The sequence below is a fragment of the Lagopus leucura genome, unplaced genomic scaffold, assembly GCF_019238085.1.
Source record: "Lagopus leucura isolate 7727_CA_CO unplaced genomic scaffold, USGS_WTPT01 35130-1_obj-0_obj, whole genome shotgun sequence".
In the NCBI taxonomy this organism is placed as follows: Eukaryota; Metazoa; Chordata; class Aves; order Galliformes; family Phasianidae; genus Lagopus; species Lagopus leucura.
Genome location: NW_024964715.1, coordinates 57,832 through 78,990, shown reverse-complemented (window position 1 = coordinate 78,990; position 21,159 = coordinate 57,832). Strand labels below are relative to the sequence as shown.

The 21,159-nt window shown below is 43.3% G+C and overlaps 1 protein-coding gene across 1 annotated transcript in view; it reads right to left on the bottom strand.

Annotated features, from left to right (window-relative positions):
- DNAH3 (dynein axonemal heavy chain 3) overlaps nucleotides 1-21,159 on the bottom strand; it is a gene marked incomplete at its 3' end in the record, with an annotated part of 59,092 nt that overhangs the window by 22,030 nt on the left and 15,903 nt on the right. The window contains exons 14-38 of the mRNA XM_042892231.1: nucleotides 20,767-20,951; nucleotides 20,010-20,133; nucleotides 19,331-19,484; nucleotides 17,635-17,779; nucleotides 17,188-17,399; nucleotides 16,831-16,922; nucleotides 16,330-16,444; nucleotides 15,285-15,401; nucleotides 14,056-14,235; nucleotides 13,653-13,789; nucleotides 12,752-12,953; nucleotides 11,355-11,447; nucleotides 10,948-11,058; nucleotides 9,614-9,728; nucleotides 8,287-8,485; nucleotides 6,890-6,998; nucleotides 6,490-6,603; nucleotides 5,476-5,652; nucleotides 4,734-4,825; nucleotides 4,093-4,312; nucleotides 3,145-3,315; nucleotides 1,916-2,027; nucleotides 1,132-1,373; nucleotides 402-502; nucleotides 218-323 (exon numbers count right to left, since the gene is read on the bottom strand). Of these exons, the coding sequence (XP_042748165.1) occupies nucleotides 218-323; nucleotides 402-502; nucleotides 1,132-1,373; nucleotides 1,916-2,027; nucleotides 3,145-3,315; nucleotides 4,093-4,312; nucleotides 4,734-4,825; nucleotides 5,476-5,652; nucleotides 6,490-6,603; nucleotides 6,890-6,998; nucleotides 8,287-8,485; nucleotides 9,614-9,728; nucleotides 10,948-11,058; nucleotides 11,355-11,447; nucleotides 12,752-12,953; nucleotides 13,653-13,789; nucleotides 14,056-14,235; nucleotides 15,285-15,401; nucleotides 16,330-16,444; nucleotides 16,831-16,922; nucleotides 17,188-17,399; nucleotides 17,635-17,779; nucleotides 19,331-19,484; nucleotides 20,010-20,133; nucleotides 20,767-20,951 (3,625 nt within the window). The remainder of the gene's footprint in view (nucleotides 1-217; nucleotides 324-401; nucleotides 503-1,131; nucleotides 1,374-1,915; nucleotides 2,028-3,144; nucleotides 3,316-4,092; nucleotides 4,313-4,733; nucleotides 4,826-5,475; nucleotides 5,653-6,489; nucleotides 6,604-6,889; nucleotides 6,999-8,286; nucleotides 8,486-9,613; nucleotides 9,729-10,947; nucleotides 11,059-11,354; nucleotides 11,448-12,751; nucleotides 12,954-13,652; nucleotides 13,790-14,055; nucleotides 14,236-15,284; nucleotides 15,402-16,329; nucleotides 16,445-16,830; nucleotides 16,923-17,187; nucleotides 17,400-17,634; nucleotides 17,780-19,330; nucleotides 19,485-20,009; nucleotides 20,134-20,766; nucleotides 20,952-21,159) is intronic.

The window sequence follows — 21,159 nt, the reverse complement described above, 5'->3', positions numbered from 1 at the left end:
CTGTTTCTCATGGCACCTCCACTTCTCATGCCCTGACATTTGACACTGATTACTATAAAACAATTTACAACAGCCTCTAAGAAACCTGGGACATTCAAAATAGTGACCGTACTTCACCAGGTTTGATTCTTCATGCTCGCTTTCAAGATGGCAAACTGAGCATTGCCTTAAAGTCAGTCTGCTAACTGGGACCTCTGCCGGTAAGTAATGCTCTCACCAGCTCCCGGTGCTCTTCCTGCAGGTTTGGAGGCAGTGTATGCATGTAGGAATCCTTCAGTGGCTTCCAACCCAGCTGCTGTGGGTCCATATAGATCATACCACACCTGGGGAGAATGAACAGTTATGGCAGAGGAAGAGATGCAGAAGGTGGGACGCTCCATGTTGGAGGGCTTTCACATCACCTGCTAACAGTTGCTGGAGACGCTTCCTCTAAGTCTGCTGCCTCAAAGATTAAGCTCATTTTGGAATTCATCTGAATTATTTCACCACTCATTAGGCACAGCTAGAAGGAACACAGCATGGGAATGTGACCTACTCATGTCAGTGTTAATCTACTAGACAAAGCAACGCCTGTCATACACTCATACATCACGACATCTTCTGCGTGCTGCCACTTGTCATTCACTCCTTTGTGTTCTTGTACCACTTGCTACCTTTTGACCTCACCTCAATTTTTCCACATGTTACTGTAATGGCATGCAGAAACAACACTGTATCTTTAAATAACTATGTAAGGAAAAGCAGTTATGATCTGCAGCTTTTCTTTAGTTAATTTTCACCAAATTTTTTACACAAATTCAGTTTTCGGTTCCAGAACTGAGTTTACTCATTTCAGTTTCCTAAAACGTTCCATAAATAAACCTCAGTTTCAGTTCAATAATAACCTCAGTTAGTTACCTCATTTCAATGAAGTTGAAGCAAGATAAGCCTTCTAAGGATTAACAGCTTGCAATTTTCTACTGAACCAAACCATGGAACTAAAAAAAGCAATGCTTATAAGCACACCAGCCTTTCCTAATGCTTGCAGCATGCCACAATTACACTCTTTGACCACCATGGAAGCAATGCTGCTACTACTGCTACAGTAAGGTATGTGTTCAAGTGTCAGACAGCTGGCTAGAACGAGGCTACCTTTTTGTTGTCATCCAGCACAGTGTTCATGTTCTCTATCCAAACTGCATCCACTGGGCCATCAAACACAATCCACTTTCGATCATCCGTAGTAGAAGATGCCTGTGCCCTGAAGGCATGTGCAAGAACCCCATCTGTCCACTCATGGCTTACAGGATCAAAGCTGCCATACAGTTGTCCCATGGAAATCGCTTTCGGATTAATAACTTCGTATTCAACAGCAAATTCATCCATTGATTTTGCTGTGTAGGAAGACAAACAGAGGAGCTGGATGGGTTTGTTTTATTCAACATCCAAGTAAGAACATTTTGAAGGTTCCTACTTCAGCTGCACAGGGCAAGAAAGAAAAGAGACATCTGAGGTTAGGCAGTAGTGAATAATAATTTCCCTTACTTGTACAAGGAAAGTGCCAAGCGCTTTTTGCAAAAGCACATTAAAAAAGAACAAATAGAGCACGAGAGATTTTGTACGTTGAAGGGGACTACTTACAATCTCCAATCACAGCTTGCTTTGCATGTTTTGCAAGGGTATTACGAACTGATACAATGCTTAAAAAATGCAAAGAAGTATAAACACATTACTGTGTTTTATTACTCTGGTAATACAGACTAAACTACTTCCGGAAAATACAGAAGACAAAATAGTTCAATGAAGAGCAACTTCATTGGTTGAGAAAACAGAATGTAGGATGACTACCAACCTCAGTGTGTCTCTGCAAAGAGAAATACCATCAGTCATAGGATTAATTTCACTGAACGGTGAGTTTGGGGCTGTACAAAGTTACCTGCACACAGATCCCCAAGGGCTCCAGCCAGCACTTGGTATGCACACGTCTTCCCACCCAGGGGATCTCCAACAATCATGAAGCCATGGCGCACCAGCATCATCTCATATATCTGCAGCAGCAACACAACACTCAGCTTGGACATTGCACAAAGTGCAGTGTGTATGAAAGCAGCCCTGTGCTCAGACGGAGCAGGAAGAACAGCAGCCAAACACTGCACTCCATGAAGGCACTGACCCACATCGGAGCATCATCCTATGATTATGACAATTCACAGGGAAGTAATTCAAGCAGTCCTTCCCCAGATTTGTCCTTCTTGCTAAGCATCCTTCCTCAGCTGTCTCAGTCACTGCACAGACTGCGGTGCACTCACCGAGCACTGCTCATCGTGGCCCAGTGCAGAAAGCCTCCAATGAAATGAATGGCTATCAGTGAAGAAAACACACAGCAACTGGAACTGCTGCTCTGAGGATGTGCCAAAGCAGCAGTTCCCTCACGGCTGTCTTTGAACTGTAAGGGTGGTGACCTCTTCAGTGCTCTCAGCAGGTCTGCCAGACCTCACATCAAAGCCTTCCACCTGAACGCCTTCAAGCAGAACCCTACGAGGAGCCCTGAGCAGGTTTTGCTCAACCTCAGGCTGAGGCTGATATCTTAAATCCCAGATCAGTTAATACTGCCCCTGCTTAATGAAAGATAAAGCATGGTTTGCAAAGCAGCGTAAGCCAATTAACTACTAATGAACCAGCCCCATGCCTTGCAGTTCTGCTCCCAACAGCACCAGGCTGTGTTGCTCACACAGAAACCGGCCAAGCTTTCTTTGCAAGGCCATCAACACTGCAGTGCATGGGGGACAGCAGGAACACAAAGCTGAAGGTAAAGCTAAGCCATGATGGGACACACCAGCCCTTCCCAAGGAGACTGGGCAGAACTGAGACCACAGCCTGCCTGCCAGCCCTGAGCCCTGTTTGCTGGGCAGCACTGTGATGGCCATTAACAGCTTCAGCTTAATGTTTCATCCTGAATCATCAGGCTCAAGCTCCAACTAATTAGCTCCTTCACAAACTGTCCAAATTCAAACTGTAAGCAAAACAGACAATTATTCCATGTTTTTTCCTCAGTAAATACACACTGTTTGTAACACTAAATTAACTGATCACAGAGGCTATTATCTATCGATTCATTCATGACACTGTCAGAGAAAGAATGAAGAATATTTCTCAATCATTTGCTCTGTCATCTCCCCAAGAAATAAGTGTGAGAAGAACCTGAATAATTTTCCCAATGAACCACGGAACCGGCTGAAGATCCATTTTTCTGATATTTGCAGTCACTGCCTGGGCAAAGAACTCGTAGTCAGGTGAGGGAAGAACCACTCCTGGGAACAGGTCAGATATGATACTCTGTTGAGGAGAGACAGAATAAAACATCATCTGAACCCACAGATTACAAAAAGGGAGAACTCGCAGAGCACTGCAACCTGAAAGGAAAACAACAGCTGTACAGGTAGCTGGAGCTGAAGAGGAAACGTGTTCATAAGCTAACACCCAGGCACTAACAGCAGCCATCAGTGTGTTCCGCAGGCACGAGAGAGGAGGGAGCCCTGCAATTCTCCTACACACATTGATGCTGTAAAAGCAAGGTTAACCTTCTGCAAAGGTGTCTCAAACTGTGCTACAGGAAAGTGAAAGCTGTTGAATATGCTCAGTTATTAAACAGAAGCTCTGTATTCTGAGGTGGTGCTAGTGATAACCGTGCTCACACCTCAGCTTCTGGGTCTTTCATGTTATTGTCTGATCTGTAGCTTTGCACAGTCTTTATCTTGTATGAAAGCAGCATACTTCAGCAGCAACAACTTGTTTTCATCTGACTTCAAATTTCTAATTGATCGATTTATTTGTCCACACCTTTTCTGCAGCACAAAGCTAGAATGCAAACGGCAAAAAACAATGTTTCTGCTAATAAATCAGTGCCCTCAGCAGTTATCTTATAAACACTTCACAGCATAACTTCAGAGCTACCACTGAGTGTTTTTCAAGACAATACTCGTGGAACCAAAGAGCACATCCAGATCTGTGGCCAGCAACACGGCAGCACCTGGAGCAGCTGATCTTCATAAGGAAACACCTTTCCTGCAGGTTCTCACCACAGAGCTCAGGCGCAGCTGTGTGACAGCTTACCTGAAACAAGGGCACATCCTGTGCCAGGAATTTGGCGAGGTTCACATCCATCAAAGCGCGCAGCAGCAGCACGCTCTCACTCTCAGCTGGGTACCTGAGCTTTAAGTTTCCGGCTGCTGTCAGCACAGATTTAACAGCACGCATGCCATAATCGTAGTGGTGCTGAGACGAGAGCTGCTCTGAGCACAAGCGGTACGTGGCGACGATCTTCTGGGCAAGACTGGGGGAATTAAAATAGCACGTGGAGAAGGAAAACGTCTCACCATGCCAAGAAAATAATTTAAGCATCAAAATCGCTGCGGTGACTGTGGCTGTGCAGACCCACCAACCACGTAATACTTGTACCATGCCTCGGAAGCAAAACTGTACACTGTCATGTGCCAGAGACCATGTGTGCCACTCAGCAATTTCAGTTACATTGCATTTTGCAAGTGGTTCTGTGCAGAGATATGTATCTGTCAACATGAGGAGGTAAATGAGGACTGGCAATAATGCAGGGGGTCAAACAGTGCTTTCTAGAGCAACCAAACAAGATGGCTTTTCCAGAACATTATGCTTTAAAGTACATATATGCATGCGTGCTTGACGGAGGAATGAGGTCTATTAGACTCAACCAAGGTGGAAAATTCAGCATGCCTTACCTTCGAGAGTCCAAAAATCCCATGGAATAAAGTGAAATTTCTCCAATCAAAGAATAATCCGGAACCATCATGGCAACTGTTCGAAACAACGCCTACAAGAAAGGAATATTTAAGCTCACACTGCGGAATTTGGCAGTAAGCTGTGCTTGCTTTGTACGAATAGTATCTCTGTGATTTGTGAGCTTATAACAGCCAGGTTATTCTTTCATTCCATCTGAGATCACACTAGGACAAGATCTTACCAAGAGGTCTGTGCTTAGCACTGTAAGAACAAATACTTAGAGTCATAATTCTAAACAACTATTAACAGACCCAAGCAGAAGGCATTATTCATCTCATTTCTGCAACAGACACACTACACATGGCGTGGTTAATGGCTTGTACGAGGTCACGTGAAGAATGCATGCCAAGGCTGGGAAAAGAACCCTATTGATCTCGGCAGTTTCTCAAGAAGTTGTTAAAATGAAATCAAATCAGGGTTTGGAACTCCAAGCCATTTTACACCACAAGAATTTCCATTTAGTGACAGCACAGCTAAAGCTGCAAACTGTTATCAGGCTGACTGTGCCGAGACCTTCTGTCTGTATTTTGTACAGCCCTGTGTTTACACACTCAGTGAACAGCACAGCAGAACGAGTTAGAGCATTGTATTACTTGGTTGCTGTCTAGCTTTTCTTATCAAAATAGATGAGAAACTGCAAATTCTGTTTAATTTTACAAGAAATCAGGATCCTAGGGTTACCTTCAGATTATCAGGCAGCTCAGCCCGGCCGGCATAGCCAGGATTCATGGTGATGAACACAGCACAGGTGGGATTGAGAGAGATCTCAGTGCCTTCGAAGATGAATGTTTTGACTTTACGGATAATAGCTTGCTGTATGCTAAGTATTTGTTGGGCGACCACGGACAACACTTCAACCTAATAAGGCAGAGTGGATTGGAAAACATCAGAAATACACAGGCTTACACATTTTGATGGTTATCTCCTGCAGTCCTCCAGGTGAGACCCACTCGATGTAAGGCCCAGACTGACCATCGAGCCTCAGTTTTAGCTGTCTTTTAAAGCAATCCTCCGAAATGCCCAGGGAGGTTGTGGATGCCCCGTCCTTGGACGTGTTCAAGGCCAGGTTGGACGGGGTCCTGGGCAACCTGATCTAAATGTGTATGTTTGGTGGCCCTGCTAGGCAGGGGGGTTGGAACTACATGATCCTTGAGGTCCCTTCCAACCCAGGTGATTCTGTGATTCTGTGAAATGCCATACTCCCATTCTCTATTTAACCAATGTGCAGATACCACAAGGCTTCTGAAAGCCTCCTCCCAGAGAAAATACAATCTGCCTGAACGTGGACAATTAAATCGAGTGGCTGGGAGGCTCCTCTGGATGCCCCAGAAGCGCTGGCCTTCTGCCTCACACTGCAAAGAACTTAGCATCTTCAGAAAGACCGACTCGGCCAGTGCCCCAAACGGAGGGGAAATGCAAGCCATGGGTAAAGCTGCCCAGGGCTGATCCTCAGTGCCTCCTGCTCAGGTGACAGAACACTGAAAAATAAGAATGCTAACATTCATTAAAATACAAGTTACAGCAGACAAATAGAGAAATTGAGCTGTTAAAGACGCTAAAACATACAAAAATAGAAAACTCTGTGGAATTTCTAGGCCTACTAGTATTGACCTAAATCCAACTGCACCTAGTTGGAGTATCAATACCATGTATCAATACAGCTCTCAGTATTATGCATCCGAGCTAAAAAATGACCTCAATCCGATTGAATTCATCAAAGCAGGACCAAGCCCCAGACTGCGCCAGGCCTTTGAAGAACTTGCCCATTGCCTTGTAGTCGAGACCGTCTGAGCAATTGAAGACCACGCACTGCAACAGTACAGAGACAACATCTCTCAGGATTAACACCAAATCCATTATAAAATTGTTAGCCATTATAAAAGTCTAAACCAGCAAAGGATTATTATTTCCAATTTTGGATGACTGCACAATGATGTCTCATAGACAAGATACCAAATGCAATGCTCTTACCAACTACTACTTTGGATTAAGTTTGAACTGGCAGAGAACAAACAATATTTGATTAAGAACAGCATTGAAAGAAATACCTACACACCCAAAACCAAACCAAACCAAACCAACTACATTTTAATACCTGTTTAGCTAGTGCTTTTGCCAGATCTTTAGTTGTTTCTGTTTTGCCAGTCCCAGCAGGTCCTTCTGGAGCACCACCAAGATTTAATTTCAAGGCACCCATCAATGTCCTATGTAAAGAGCACAGCCATTAGAAACAGTAATTACTGATGGTAAATTGTCTCTGAAGGATTGACCAGTATCTTCCTACACAAGTTCCCTTGGCTGTGATTTATGTGTACTTTGCAGCTTGACCTAGCAACCTGCTAACAGCTCACAGCTGGCTCCCCAAAGTGGAAGCTTACAGGCACCTTCCTGGCCTGCAAGGAATGTTGAGGATTTTTATTACATGCACCCACTCTGTATATCCTCAATTGTACAATCAAATGTGCAGAACCACAGGGAAAGAGGCAGAGTTTGCAAAAGACATGGTGCTCTCATGATGACAACTTTAAGCTGGCTTTATAAACAAAGCCAATCTTTAGAGAAGGCCAAAAATGCATGAAGGTTGTTTCCCTAAATGAGGCAATGGCCATGCTCTCCAAGCAATATTCATACTAAAAATGGCAGCCCTGCTAATAGTAGAGTGATCTCTTTCTTTTACAAGCCATTCAAAAACTCAGCCACCAAAAGCAGTTGCTAAATCGGGATGAGACTGCTTGCTCACTGTTAGCACTAACACTGCTGGAGATGACCCCTATCTGCAGGCAGTGCAGCAGTCCCACTATCTCTCCACTACCCCTGTGCATGGCAGAACAGCGAGTGGTTGCTGGCCTAGGCAATAATGTCACCATTTAGCTGCGGTTTGAGAGCAACAGTGAGCTTGCAGCCACTTCGTTCCCCGAGTAACATTCCCACAACCTATGTATTTGCCTGGGGACAGCTATCAAGAAGCATCTTTAAATCTCAAAATCTAAAACTACCCCTGAGATGACCCATGTCTCCAGGGCACACTGCAAGTGAAGACCCAAATGCCCTCAGAGGACGAAGTGTTTCCATTCCAGCCTCTTGCAAGTAAGCAGTGGAAGAGTCACCCACCTACCAGCAGTCAGGCACCAGTGACTATAGCAGCTCTTAATTTGACAGGTGGGCACACTCACATCTATGCCTTATTTACAGGAATAAACACACCGGTATTACCATACAGTTTGTTACATTTCCACTATATCACCTCCCAGCTTTTTTCAGAGGCACTTTCCTGTGTACAACAGAAATTAGCACTCTACTAGTACAGGAATCTAAGTGCTGCAAATGTACCTTAACGCATTTGGACAAAGAATATGGGTAAGATCTGCCTCCAATACCTTCCTGGAACTCTCAGAGGCTAAAGCTCCTACAATTATTAACTGTAACAAATGAAATCAAATACAGATTGCAAATCATTAAACAAAGATGCTATTCATAAACAACACAGCTCACCTGTAACACCGGTCTGTTAGCGGGGTTATAACCAGACGTGAGGAATTGCCCAGATATTCATATCCATATTTGGCTTCTGTGGTAATCATTCGCACTATCACATCCTCCCCTTCCCAGTAGTATCTCAGCTGAGAAATCCACTGGAAGTCATTCAGATCTGTGATTTTGTCTTCAACCAATTTTTCAACCACGTCACGAGCTGCAGAGTCGGGGACAGATGGTTTTTAAAAATCCAAACACTTCTACTATCTTTGTTGACTTAGAACACTGTGTAAGTAAAATAATATTTCCTTACATACACATAAGAGCATATTTCCTTACGCACATTTAGAGCAGTAGGACAAATTTCATGTCAGAAAGAAATCCCCAGCTTTCATACAGGAAACCAGCTCCACCTGATCCAGATCACAGTGCCAATTCTAAGCGGACGCAGAGCTGTGTAGGCTGAGCAATCTCCATCACTGTGCAGTAACTTTGTAAAGGCTGTTTGAAGTCAGTGGCTGAAGGAGCCTACATGGGACACTTATTTTCCCCGATACTGCAGAAAAAAACCACCAAAATCCACTCTCATGGCCAAATTCCACACTGATAAATAGACCACAAATGAGCCAGGAAGTGACAGAATGCTGCTTACATCAGAATTTGTCTCTAAGGTGCAAGATGCAAGATCCTCAGCAGTTACACAGCTGCGTGTTTGAACTCTGTATGATGGTTAAACATTCAAGTCCAAGGCTAACTTTTCTTCCTTCTTCACTGATATATTGCAGCAACCCAAAAACCAAGTTAAGTATGGAGCCAAAGAGAATTTCAGCAAAGACTAGAAGGATGCATGAACAAAAACCTTACAAATCATTGCAACATGTAGAGACATAACAAATGAAATCATGATTTTAATGCCCTAAGATAGCATAAGAATGTTTTAGAGAAAGAGAACAATCTTTTTTTTTTAGCATGACTGAGCAGAACCGTTTTGCTCATTTCAAGCAGTGAAAATGCTGGAAAAGCAAGAGAATGCTGCCTGCTGCTCCCCAGCGAGAGTGTGAGCAGCTCCCCTCAGCCCTGCTGCTCTAAGAAAAACAGAGGGCCACTGGGAAAGTGTTGAGACAGCTCACAGAGGCTGCTCGAGGTCCTCGCGCCTCTATCAATAGCTGGACCCCATGCACCAGTCCAGCCACTGCACCTGATTTTCGTCTCCTGGGAATTAACCAATGAAAATGATTAACCCTGCAATTCATCTTCTGTTTGGTGGAGGAAGAATTGGAGCTGCCACTTTCCATGGTTTAGCAAAGTACATCAGTGCTGCCCGCATGGAACAAGGCGTCCTTACCATGCACATCGATGACAGTGAGAGCTCCGAGAGTCAGCCGGGCTCCGCTGGGAAGTTTACCTCTCACCAAGTCAACAATGTCTCCAATCTGCTGATTGCTCTCCTCCAAGAAATCCTGTCACAGAAGCAGAGTGCAGGCATGAAGGCAATGGCAAAGTGCTTCCTGAGCTCCCATGGGCGCATCAGAGAGAGCTACTGTCTGAGCGCAGTGACGGGACGCCCAACATCACTCAACAGTTTACATTCTCTTTTCCACTTTGCAGTTCTATTGCACTGTGAGCATTTTAGAAAGCCTTATGGCCTGAAATATAACGTAAGCAGAAGTGTTTTTTCCCCAGTAGAAATGCCAGATTTCTATCACAGGAGGTGTGCTGACTCACTGTCACGTAGATTTGGATTATATTTCTTCCGCAATTTGTAGTTAGCTGTAAATTAATACTGATACAAACCTAAGATTCTCCTAACTTAACTAAGAACATTTTAAATTATTTTCTCCTGAGTTTGCATTCATGATCTAGGCAGTGGGACTGAGTGCATCCTCAGCAAGCCTTCCAGAATACCCAAACCAGGGAGAGTGACTCGTCCTACAGCTGTGCTGCCATCCAGACCACAGCAGGCCAGAGAAACCGGCAGCCAGCAACCCTGTGCCTGAAGGTATGGAATAGGATCTTCAGCTAGTGTTAAACACCACAGACAAGTCAGATAGAAGATGTGCAGTAAGGATACAGAAACAAGGTGCTAGCTTTAAAATGCAGTACGTGGTTAAAAAGCAGTCCAATGTACTGACAGAACAAATCCCCGAATTAATTCTCACACACGCTATTAGCTTCAGACAAAATTTCAACAGAATTATTTCCATTACTTGATCATGCACTTCATCAGCCCCGACTGAGCATTATTTGAACATTGTGTGATGACAGCAGTACCACAGACACACCAAGAGAAATAACAAGACTGTACAGAAGAACAAATCTGTCTGCTTCACCTTTATGGTAAGAGAATCTAGCAGCAGGCAAATAGCTGTAACACACTGCAAGAAAAGATTGTTGCCTCCAGGTTCTCCTGGAGCTTTGCAGGTAAAGATGGGAGGTAGGAATAAAAAGACAGTGCTTAACACCAGTTTATGACTGTTTGTGTTGTACTTTCATTTATATGCCAGCATAATCTTGTAGAACAGTAACATCACTTCCCCCAGCAAAGCCACTGAAGATACAGAGTCAATGAGAGCAAGGAAACAGAAAGCAGTGTGTTGCTAACTGATCATCTTGGTTAGACAGAGGTTTTATTAATAAGCACTAAACTCTGATTAGGGCAACAGCAGAAGAAAATCTTACTTGTAAGGTTCCTTTCCTTATGGCCTCAGATACTGCTTCTGTCCAGTAAATGGATGAAACACAAATCACCACCTGCCCAGGCCACTGCAGAACCCAAGCTTTTCGAGGAACCTTGAACATAAAGATCCATTTCAAAGGCACATAAACACACTTGATCGCAGCACTGTAATAAGTATTTTCCCCAATTTCTTTTGTCTCATGCTGAAAATAAATGAGAGCTAGCGTGGAAAGCTTTGTCATTTTTTACTTGAGAACATTAGAACTGAAACTTCACGCACAGTACTGAACAAGGATAAGGATTCCCCTGATCTTTAAACAGGCTGCCCTGGCTAAGAAGAATGGGAACAATCTGTTCACATACAGTTGCTTGTGAAACTTATTTTGCACTGTAATTCAGGACCAATTACCTTGACGTATCCTCCTATGCCATCTTGAAGAACTTGTCTTACACTGGCCAGCATCATTTCCTCAACTTGCAAAAGCCATTTTTCTACCATGCCCTTCGAGTAGGAAAAGCAGTTGAGTCAATAAGCATTCTCTGATTATGTTCTTCTTAAAGTGCAAATCCTTTGAAATACAACAAATTCTAATTGACTTTTCTCTCATTTAGGAGGACAAAGTAGCTAGAAATTTCCCAGATTCTGACAGGCACTTCTGCAGTTAACACTGCCTTCAGGCAGGCAAATCAATTAACTGCAGAGAATCCAGTGGAATCAACACACAGGGCTTCCTACAAAAGAAAACAAGACGCCAGCCAGCACAGCCAAATAAGCTTGGTCATTTTATCACAGGATATTTTATTCCTGGAAGATTTAGGGGGTAAAAGGTGGTTTGTGGACCTCACAACATTCCCCACCTCTCATCTCTGTTTGGGTACCATTCAGTAATTCACCTTCATATCTTCAGGTTGAGAACAGAAAAAGGAGGGAATGAGACGGAATTTAAGAATCACCGAGGTTGGAAAAGACCCCTAAGATCATCCAGTCCAACTGCCCGGATACTTATCAGCACTTCCGAATTTGAAGACTACAACAAACAGTGGAATTACGATTATCAGGTTTTGCCTTCAACAATCTTGGAAGTGCCTTATACTCAGAGCACAGCAATATAATTCAGAGTATGGATTGCCTTGTGGATTACCACTAGTTTCAGCAACAGCTGAGATGAAGCAAGTTACCCCTCTGATACAGCAGCTGGGGGAACGACTTCTGTGGGAGTACAGTAACACAGATCCCAGCATTCAAGATCCCACATTTTTCCCCCTTGTTTTCCCGCCATTTCCTATCCTGCTGCTTTCCTGCCTTTTATTCCAGGCTTAATGCAGGTATAATGACGTAACAGAGCAGTGTTCAGACACTGGGGTCCCTTCCAACCCGAACCATTCTATAGCACAGTCTGCCCTGCAGGACAAAGATGGAGGGCAGCCTCTGGGCTTGGCTGCCCAGCCGCCCTGACTGCGGGCTGCGCTCCTCGGTGGCGCTCCTCCTTGCCCTCATTCCTCTGCGTTTCAGCCATGCTGTGCCATGTTCTGAAGGCACAGCTATCCATACACTGGGCATTTACACAGATGATTGCACAGCGTGGCTGTGCCACGTCTCCTACGCGGTGTGCGCTGAGGCAGAGAAGCGCTCAAGGAATTTACCAAGCTGTTACACCTCACTCATTTCTGCAGGAATTCCTTTTTTGTTTTCCATCCCTAAACGCCTTTCATGATCTCATCCTAAACATTTTAAATTTCATTCCCCAAAAACATAGCCTGTAAGCAAAGCATACATTTGATATCACAGTAAGAAAAAAAAATTACTTTTGCATTTGTAGGATAGATTTTATCTATGAAAGGAACGATTTCCTTCTCTGAACTGATCATGCCTAGAATCTCCAAATTCTCGGTGAACTCCAGCTGGGCAATTCCCTCAAAACACTTCTTTAAGTGTGGCTGCACTCGGAGGGGATCCTTTGTTTCAGAGAGTATTTCCAGCAGTTCATCGTTAGACAGGAAAAAGAATCTGCCAGAAAAGTACAACTAATGAATATGAACATTCCAAGCACAAAAACTGTCATTAAACATATACTGCCTGCAAGATAAATTGTTCTTACTGTTGCTTATAATGTCAACATAACAGAGGAGAAATTATTATTTCAGACCCCTTTCTTTTAAGTTACTGTTAACATCGTATAACTTATAACACTTGCTTCAGTCAGAATTTCAGCACAACTTTCCTTTCATGCAGTGAAGGAAGAAGATGGTTTCTCAAACCCACGTAAAACTCTGGGAAGAGCAGATGTACCAGAGGAGTTACAAAGACCTGCTAAAACACAGAATCCTGTTCCTCACAATCCTTTATCAGTCATACGTACTGCACATCTCTGCACAGCCAAAGAAGGTAAGGCAGAGACAGAGCCCAAAACAGACAGGGCAAAGTAGCAGCTTGCCTCGAAAATGCCCCGTGAGTGACGAAGTGCTTCTAAGCACAGATGGAAGCAATGCCAGGCAGACTTTTTCCCCACATCTGCCTGCCCTTGGCACTGCAAACTTAGCTCAAACAGAGAAACACTCATGAAAATCTGGAAAGAAGAACACAGTTTCATTTTTTGTCCCATGGCACTGTGTCCCACACATGTTTATGAGATGAGACTTAACAGCTCAGCAGAAACTGTTTGAAAGAGCTTACAGATTTTTAGGCCCGATTAATTAATTAATTTACCTTGGGAAAAACAATCTCTTCTTTTCCAAGTAAATATTCAATCCCTTTTGAATGTCTTCTAAGAGAGCGTTTGCTTCCTGCAGTCTATCTAACATCCTGGGTTGCTCAGTTGCCACAAGTACCCTAGAGTCTTTCACCTGTATTACAACAAATGCAGTATAAATTGATGAAAGTTTACTAAATGTTTGTACAAACAATTTAAAATTAAAATGTCACTGGAGCCCTACGTCACCCCACAGCATCCATCCTCTAGAGAAATCCCTTTTACTACAACACCAGATTTCAGACCTTCTTGTGACTTAAATGCAAACAGCGAGCTCTAAAACCCAGCAGGTACATCTTCTCAGCAGCAGCCACGTCACTGGTATACATGACAGTACGTGCTTTAAATGCTAGCACTCACCACTTGTGCCATGATGTCCTTCCAGTACGCATCCACAATGCCAAACTTTCTGCCCTCTTCTGGCATTTGAGCTACAATATCTTCTGAACTAAAAATTGGTTCCAAATACAACCATGTTGCCTGACATTTCAGCCAGCTATCTATGATGTTTTGCATTAAAGTCAGCTTTGCTTCCCAAGCCTGCATTGAAAACATTTAATATGTAAGACTAACGAGCAGCCACTTGAACATGTAGATTGATTAGAAGAGTGACAGTAGAAGACCTTGGGTTACTAAAGTAATGCAGCACTGCATTCCCATGTTTTTTTATTTGGAAAAATATCACTGGAAGAGTTTCCTCTGACAAACTGGAAAGAAACCTATTAAAAAAAGCCTAAGCATCCCAAGAGTGATACTGCACCATTAATGCATGCCTTAATCCCCATACAGTTTACTTGATGAAAGACTTCTCACTTAACAGCAGTTCAGAACAGCATTCTGCACCTGCTTCTCTTTAAATTAATTGATTAGGTCATAAAACAGTTCTCCAACTCAGATCTGAAGGAATATGGGACTACGGCTCATGCTTCCCACTTTCTTCAAGGTGATTCCCCTCACAGGAGTTATCTGGCTGACGGGGATCTGCAGCTAGCAACCAAGTGAGAGGACACCGTATGTCTTAATGAAGCATACACACCTGCAAAATAAATATGCAGGCCGAAGGAGCAAGAAGCTTCTCAAGTATTTGTACAAGGCTTCACAGTTCACAACTTTTGTACTGGCAGAGGTTTGTGGAGAAGCCTACAGTGGCTTACAAGGTGTCCAACAGCAAAAACCCACTGATTTTTCTTTCTGAGCCTTTGCACTCCAGCTGGGAACTAATTTTGGATCAAGTTTGCAGCAAGCATCCAAAAGCTGTGCCAAGCCAGCTACCAGAGCAAAGCATCAGCATTATTTTTTAAAAATATAAGAATATTCCTTCTAAACAATAGGCACACTTCTGCACAACCACTTTTTACAGCAAATGGTGGGCAGAACTGCTGGGATCAGCAGCTATGTTTGCTTCAGCTGTAAAGCGAGCTTTGCACACCTTTGTCTGGACACCATCAATTCAAAGCTCTTGGAGAAAAATACGAACGTGTGATCCCTTGAAATGGTTCAAACTATCAAACTATACAAAACACATGAAAGCACTGCAGAAACCACATCATGAGAGACACACAAGCTCAACCATACCAGCTTTTTCTTACCCGGCATTCGGCTTCCATTGGTTTGATGAAGGGAGAACCACACATCGTCTGAGTCTTAACAATGTGATCATCCAGTAAAAGCTGGATGTCATCAACTGCTGACAGGATGCTGTTGTTCTGCAAAATACATCACATGTTAAAGTAAACCGCAGTTGCTCCTTTTCACTGCTTCTCAACCTCATGCTCACCCAGCTTCCTGCCACCCCGTTCTCTGATGGCTGAAGGCAGGGAAGCAGCAAGGCACTGAGCAGGCCCAAAACACATCTGCAGATACAGTCTCTCTACTGTGAATCACTATTTCAAAGTCAAGGGAGACACTAGTGTTGCAAGTGGGAAGTGAGCCAGGGATGCTAGTGGTTATAACCTCCTTTTCACAGAATCACAGGACGATTTGGGTTGGAAGGGACTTTTCAGAGCATCTCGTCCCAACCCCCTGCTGCAGGCAGGGACACCTCCCATAGCCCAGGTTGCTCATAGACCCATCCAGCCTGGCCTCCCAGCAGTGCTTCCAGGCAGGGGGCATCCACAGCCTCACCGGGCAGCCTGTGCCAGTGTCTCCACTCTCACTGGCATGAGGGAGAGTTTCTTCCTAACATTTAGTTTAAACCTACTCTCTTCTAGTTTAAAAACATTTCCCCTTGTCCTGTTGCTTCATGTTCTTATAAAAAGTCCATCCCCAGCTTTACTGCAGGCCCTTTCAGTCCTCCAAGGGCTGTAAGGTCCCCCTGGAGCCTCCTCTTCTCCATAGTACGTGATTTCCTCTGTCTTCTGGGTAAGTGAGACATTTCACCGTTGTTCACCTTTCCATATGAAACTGCAGAACCTCTCAGTCTCACCAATTTCTACGCATGAATATATTGAGATCACAAATGATCCCAGACATGAAGGTCTAAACAGAAGAATGCAGTAATGGACACATTTGCCCAGGCCCTGGTATGATACTGCTCTCCACCACACCACCATGAAACAACAGTGACTTCCTCTAATACTGAAAATGAAAATAATTATTTCCAACAATGCATATGTAGAGCTCACATTTACTCACAGTATCTCTGTACTTCACCAGGCTGAACTGTACACTGATCCACTCTGATTTCATTTTCTCTATTGATTTCTCTAAAGAATGCTCCTTACTTGCAGCTGCTCCAATGGGTTCCAGCCTAAGTTGGAATGAAACGTAACTTTGAAATGCTTTTGCAACCAAAGAGCTGCTAACTTTTACATGGATTTCTCACACAGATTCTCATCTTGGGGAATATGTATGGGCTTCCAAGCTCACCAGGTGGAGAAATTAGTATTAGTTTAGATACAAATATGGACAGAAAATTCTGAATGCAGAAATTATGTGCTTTGGGAATATGACCATTTTTTGTTGCCTTTGTTCCACAAAGACACCTGACAGCTCCATCAGGCTTTGTTAAAATAAGCTGTGAAAATATGGGAGTTTTTAACACGCAAGAAGATTAAAACTGTAATTTGTTATCTGGCACATGAAATAGTGATTGTAAAAAGAAGGAACGAAAAAAAAGCAGAGTGAGCTTCTTACTGATCAATGTATTTTGAGAGTCCCAGTTCCAGCATGTTTAGAAGAGTAGTACCTTCGTTGGGTCTGACTTCACATCCCACTATTTCACTAATCTGAAAATGAAGTAAGAAGTAACACCTATTAGCAGGAGGTACACTTGTCACAGATTTATCAAACAGCAAGAAATAAATGCTGAGCAGTGCTCGTGTACCCGACCCACTCCATTTTCTGCCAAAAATTACTTTGGAAGACTTCAGATCTGTACCATTGGAGATTTCAGAACCTGATCTACAAAGCACAGACCTTCTTACGGTGGCACACAGAACTGTCCCCGGCACGTGCAGCAGTGCCCCCCAGGCTGGGCAGAGCCTGACATACCTGCTCCCAGTGCCTCTCCTTCATTCCGCGATTGCAGGCAAGGGACAGGACAGGAAGATGCTGCTTAAACTTGTCAAGTTTGTATTTTGTGCTTTCTGCTAAACGCCTCGGCCCGGCCAGGTCTGGGAAACTCTTGCTGAGCTTGTACATCGTTCTCCACATATTGCCAATTTCTTCAGTAATTTCATCAGCATTCAATTTCTGGAGAAATCCTGAATGCAGCAACACAAAGAGAACAGAGTGAGCAATTCAGGGTGGATTGTATCTTCCCTCTGGAAATCACTCAGGTTTTGTTTGTTTAATATCACTGCAAAGTCCGTGCCTACAGTTTTGTTTTGGTGCTGGATTCCAACCCTTCTCTCTTCAGAGCTGTTATCTCACAACAACCAGGCAACCCTTCCAGCTCCTGCCTGACTCACTAAACAACACATCTCATCAGTGCCTCACCGTGCATCCACTCCTCAGACTTGGTATGGAAATCATATGCCGTTATCCAGAGCTGCTCAATGGGCTGCTTCTTTGTGAACACAATCTGCAGTAAAGGAAAGTAACTCTTCTCCCGCTCAAGTAACTCCTCTTCTTTATTTATTGCCTTTATTTAAAATAATAATAATAATTAAAAATCTTATTTCTATTAAAAAAAAGAACTTGCTAATAGTTAATTTTGGTTATAATTTTTTACATGCCAAAGGCCAGACACGTACGCAGACTCACGCCCATGGCTTCTAGGCAAACGCGTTCCCGTAAACTCCCTTTAACTGTTGGTATCTCTTACTACTGAAATAAGTGCTTGATAGGTAACAGCACATGGGCAGTAATGCTGTGTCTCACAAGCTTCCAAGGCACCCTGAAACACTTCAGTCACGCTGGAATTGTCTTCACTTGGAATTGCTTGCTTTGAGCTTCTGTCACAGAAACATTTGGGAACTCCAACCAAACAAATCATTAATTGCTGAATCTATTGATAATAAATACTGTCTTTGTCCAAAATTTCCAGCAGTATAAATGAACACGCAAAGATTTAGAGAAAATCACTGCCTTCTTCATTTTACAGGTAAGGAAGGGAAGCACAACACTGCCTGAATTCAGACCTAATCCAAAGTTTGCGTCTGTACACCAACAGACCTCTTCTAATACATGTAGTCATTCAATCTGAGCCGGAAGCAGAGGAACATCGAGATCAATCGAGATCTGCTCAGTGTCACTTACACTGCGTGGATGCATCCCTCGCTTTGTACGTAGTGACAAACTGCACCAGCACAGTGATTTGCTCTGCCCTGCCTACAGTGCAGCAGTGCTGCTCACTCACACAGCTGGATGCACTGGCTGCCTTCCAGTCAGATTACAGCAGTTGATACACAGGGATTGGAGCAATTTATCTAAATCTCATGCTGATTTTGTTGGTCCTATCTTCTCTTTTGAGCAGAACTTCATTAAACGTTTGATCCTTAAGGCTCTGTATATGCAGAAATTTCATCTTGCTGTTGTTTAGATTATTAATAAAGCCTCACAATACCTGTGAAACTTTCAAAGGTAACCACTCTTAGATCCCAATAGAGACACAACCAAGAAACTGCTCAGCCCAGAACCACTCTATATTGGCTGGAGAGCTCTAATAGAATCTAGGAATCTTGGTGTTCAGCTTCCTTCTATCACCTGAAAACTTTCCTGTCTGTGCTATAATACACACATTAAATATTAATATTAATATTAAACATTAATACCCATTGGCAGTTCTAGAAATTATACAAGGAGCTGGAAAACATTTGGTTTTAATTAAAGAATAAGCAGAGAGACTTGTACACAATTCCAATAGCACAACTCAGGAAAAACTGCACCTGTCTCCCCAGCATCCTCCTGCCACCTCTGTCCGAAGAACTGTTTCTCATGGGCAGCAGCCTGCTGCTGCTGACTGCTTGCAATTACAGTTATTCCATTTAAAGGACTTCAATCAATATTTCTCCTCCCCAAAACACATTTTTCAACTCAGCAGTCATACTGTGGGATAAGAAGATAGCAGCCACACATTCCTGAATTTGGGAATCATTAAGCCTGCTTGACAGTGTGCGCCCAGAGCCCCGAAAAGCATTTTTCACCCTGTAACACTGCAGCCCACCTCATAGCTGACACAAAAAATACTAACCTCGAGTTCAGCCACTGCTTCATCTAGATTCTTATTTAGCTCCTTCAGTTTCTCAGCATTGCTCCTCATCTCCTCTATGGTCATGACTTCTTGCTTCTTGTAGCTTTCTATTTCTCTGTTATAACCTTCTAGCGTTTCATCAAACCGCGAACACCTGAGTTAAGACAGCGGAGGTGAGGTGGTGCTCTGTTCTGCTCCTTTTTAGGTTTCAGCTCTTTAATGAATTACAACAAATGCTGTCACATGAAATGTGACCCCAGAACCGGCACAAAGTACAGACCCCAGTAAAACCCATGCATCAGTTGTATCAATACTACACACTCCAATTCCAAGTTCATTTTCAAACCTCCCAACCGACCCAGCTCACTTACATTTACTACTCTACCTTAAATACTTTATCTCCTTTACTGCCTGAAGGAGATAAAGGAGCAACGCAAACAGATGTAACAGGACTCAGCCATTCCTTCATTTCTCCTTTCAAACCTTTCAAAATACATTCTCATCTACCCTGACCAACATCTTCTCAGAAATTTCCATCATATTTTCAAGCAGGTTTCTCTCTTATTTTCTCAGCTGCTTTCCAAGTTCTATTTATTTGCAATTCTCTCTCTTTTACTGATAAGGAGGTGTTCTCTTCCTTTAGAAATATCCAATGAAATAAAACATCTTCACAACGCACCTTTCCAGCAAAACCAGCTCTGCGTGTTCCCTCCTGCTGCTCAGCTCATCTGCACAGTTTTCAAACATCACTTCGATCTGATTGGGCCAATGGAGAACCGTGCTATTCAGCTGTATGTCATAACCTAAAAGGAGAAAATTGTATATACAGACATCTTGAAGAATCTACCTTTGAAGCAGTGACCTAATAGACTGAGAAGTAGAAGCAAAAGAAGACAAGACTGCATTCAGGAATAAGTGAGTTAGGAATGAACCTCCTATTTTTTCGAGCTGCTGGCTGAATGATCTTCAGCCAGCAGCTGAAGATAATGAACTTTTTGCTAAAACAAGTTAGACTGATAGCAAAACTCTAAAATCACGTGAAGAAGGTAAACTTCTAGACATTAACTAGACAGAGAAATCACTAAGAAGAGCTTGCCAGAATACATATTTGTGAAACGATATTCGAGTCCAACTACGTAAAGTGACAGATTATTCCAAACTAAATATGTAGATTACACCTCCATGAAGTGGATAAAACAATGTTAATCATTATTATTCCAGAGCACGTCAATGCTGACTGATTCACAAGAGCTATAGCATGGTAACTGACATTTCCATCTTCACATTCTGTTTGTTTAGCACCCGCCATTCACTGCAGCGCTGCAGGACTCAGGAAGCCTGCAGTGAGCCGAACTTCATCTTCACTCTACAAGATGCACCATTCACCCACACAGAGCCCAGCATCCACCTATGAATGTTTGTATATGGAGACAAACCAGAAAGGTCAGCGTAGTCCATGAGGAACTGCAGCCTGCGGGCGGCCTCACAGACATCCTGCCTCAGTTTGGAGGCAGTGATCCGACTGGATTGCTTTAAGTAGGCGTCCAGTTCCACCAGCTCTGCTGTGTTCAGAGGCAGCTTGCTCATTCTGTTTGCAATTGAATTATATTCACCACAAATCCTACAGGAAGGAAAACAACGAACAGGCTTACAACTGCACCTGTTGGTGAAGAGAGATGTAAGATTCTGCTCGTGGAGTTTTGTCCTTCACACTCCAATTATTCAGATGAATATACACAACAGAGATACATTTATTAAGGATTGCATTTTACCCTGCAAAACCAGTTCTCTGCTGTGTTTGTAGGAACTGATAAATAATAAGGCAATCA